Source organism: Anneissia japonica, unplaced genomic scaffold (genome assembly GCF_011630105.1).
Source record: "Anneissia japonica isolate Jap-2015-1 unplaced genomic scaffold, ASM1163010v1 scaffold861_len16365_cov162, whole genome shotgun sequence".
Lineage (NCBI taxonomy): Eukaryota > Metazoa > Echinodermata > Crinoidea > Comatulida > Comatulidae > Anneissia > Anneissia japonica.
In genome coordinates, this window is record NW_022753714.1 from 122 (window position 1) to 2,202 (window position 2,081).

Sequence of the window (2,081 nt, forward strand, 5' to 3'; positions counted from 1 at the left end):
ACCGTATCGTTGGCGGTAGACGTGCTGCTGCAGGCGAACGTCCACCCGGTCGTCGATTGGAAAGGGATATTCGTGCCAGTCTGCCTGTACGCCATATTCGTGCACGGCCGTTCCACCACCAAGCTGATATCGGCATGCAGACTGACCCTGTGCATAGCGGCGAACGTGTCTTTTCTCTCCAACTTGAAGTTCCTGATCGGGCCGTGCGGTGTAGCCTACAGGGATCCGGTGGAGGCGTGTTCATCGGGTGGACACAGTTGCAGGCAAGCCGTTTCGGACGCGTTAAAATGGGAATCGGATCAGCATCGTTGCCCAATCGTCGAGCTCGGCCATACTGCGGGCTCCATTTACTACTTCGTCCAGTTTGCTTTCGTCTACTTTCCAACAGCTGTCTCTTATACACAATGCACATCGCCGATCGTACGAAGGTTGGCGGCCGCCACCACCGCCGCATCGGCAGCGACTGGACGTGGTACAAAACGTTGGGGTTGCCGGTGGTCGCTGCAACGATCATGGTAGACGTTCTGTCGGGGAGCGGTCGTTTACCCGCTGTCCTCGGAGTACGTGGTGTATCCTTTCGTTTTGGCGGCTGTACTATCGAGATACAAATCGATAGGAAACGTGTGGAAGGCGGCGACCATCACCAGCGTCGCGATGGCAACGGTTGATCTGATACGTAACGTTTTAATCTACCGGCTCGGTCCGTGCGTTTTTGACGGTCGGGATCTATTCGACTGCAACTCGATGAATTCCTGCTACGAGAATCTTCTCGATCTCAGCGCTACCAAGATCGACGCAACCGATTGTCCGACAAACAAACTCGGAAAACACTGGGCCACGGCTTTTACCGTCGCGCATTCCGTGAGGTTTGCCACAATCGTACTGCTGCAAAGCTTCATGCTTTCCAGATCGACATCGGCCCAATCTGCAAAACGAAACTCGAATGCGGACGACGACGACGATGACGACGAACATGTGAAAGAAAGCCGACGCGGCGGTGGTGGTGGTGGTAGTGAAGACGACGACGACGACGAAGATGATTTGTTTGTTAGAGGACGAGATGTTTGAAGTGTGTTGTTGTTGTTTATTTTATTTATTTTCTTTCAGATAATTCATAAGCCAAAGAAATTTAATGAAAATGTCGACTCTTCTGCATCATCAGAAGACGAGTCATCGGACGATGAAAATAACACGGTACCTGAGACATCGGACGAACAGAGTTCGGATGAAGAGATCTCGGACGAAGGCTACTCGGTCGGTGATTCCCCGGACGATGAGGTGTCATCCGATACGGACACTGTTATAGTGGACGATGACTGGTTGAAAAGAAATAATCTTATGTAGCTATAGAATATATTTTGTTTGTTGAAAGAAACAAAAACAAAAAAAAATTGTGTGTGTGTGTGGTTTTTTTTTTTCTTTTTTGAATTTGTCAACTAATCTACGAGAACAGAAAGATCATCCGAATACGAAATCCTGCATATCCGGCCCATGAAAGGGGGATGGGGGGCGTTGGAGCTGGCTGGCTGGCATCGATCGAACGAAGCCCAGGTGAGCTTCGTGGGTGAGTTAGGTTCCGTAACTTTTGGACCTCGCAAAGTTCAAACAAATTTTTTTTACAAATTGATTTGAGATATGAGGACGACACTTTTTGGGGCCAGTGGTAAAGGATAGGACACTGCTCGCCTATCTCTTAACGTTGGAAGATCGAACGAAGCATAGGTGTGCTTCGTGGGTGTGCTAGGTTCCGTGACTTTTGGACCTCGCAAAGTTAAAAAAATTTATTTTAACAAATTGATTTGAGATATGAAGACGACACATTTTGGGGCCAGTGTTGAAGGATAGGACACTTTGAACCCCTATCTCTTAACGTTGGAAGATCGAACGAAGCCTAGGTGAGCTTCGTGGGTGTGCTAGGTTCCGTGACTTTTGGACTTTGCAAAGTTCAAATTTTTTTTTTTTACAAATTGATTTGAGATATGAGGACGACACTTTTTGGGGCCAGTGGTAAAGGATAGGACACTGCTCGCCTATCTCTTAACGTTGGAAGATCGAACGAAGCATAGGTGAGCTTCGTGTGT

The 2,081-nt window shown here is 48.2% G+C and overlaps 1 protein-coding gene across 1 annotated transcript; it reads left to right on the plus strand.

The window, feature by feature from the left end:
- The first annotated feature begins 654 nt into the window (after window positions 1-654).
- On the plus strand, window positions 655-1,344 carry LOC117122943 (transcription initiation factor TFIID subunit 11-like). The gene is made up of 2 exons (XM_033268722.1): window positions 655-1,062; window positions 1,108-1,344. The coding sequence occupies exons 1-2, from the start codon at window positions 655-657 to the stop codon at window positions 1,342-1,344; spliced, it is 645 nt and encodes a 214-aa protein (XP_033124613.1).
- Window positions 1,345-2,081: the final 737 nt, after the last annotated feature.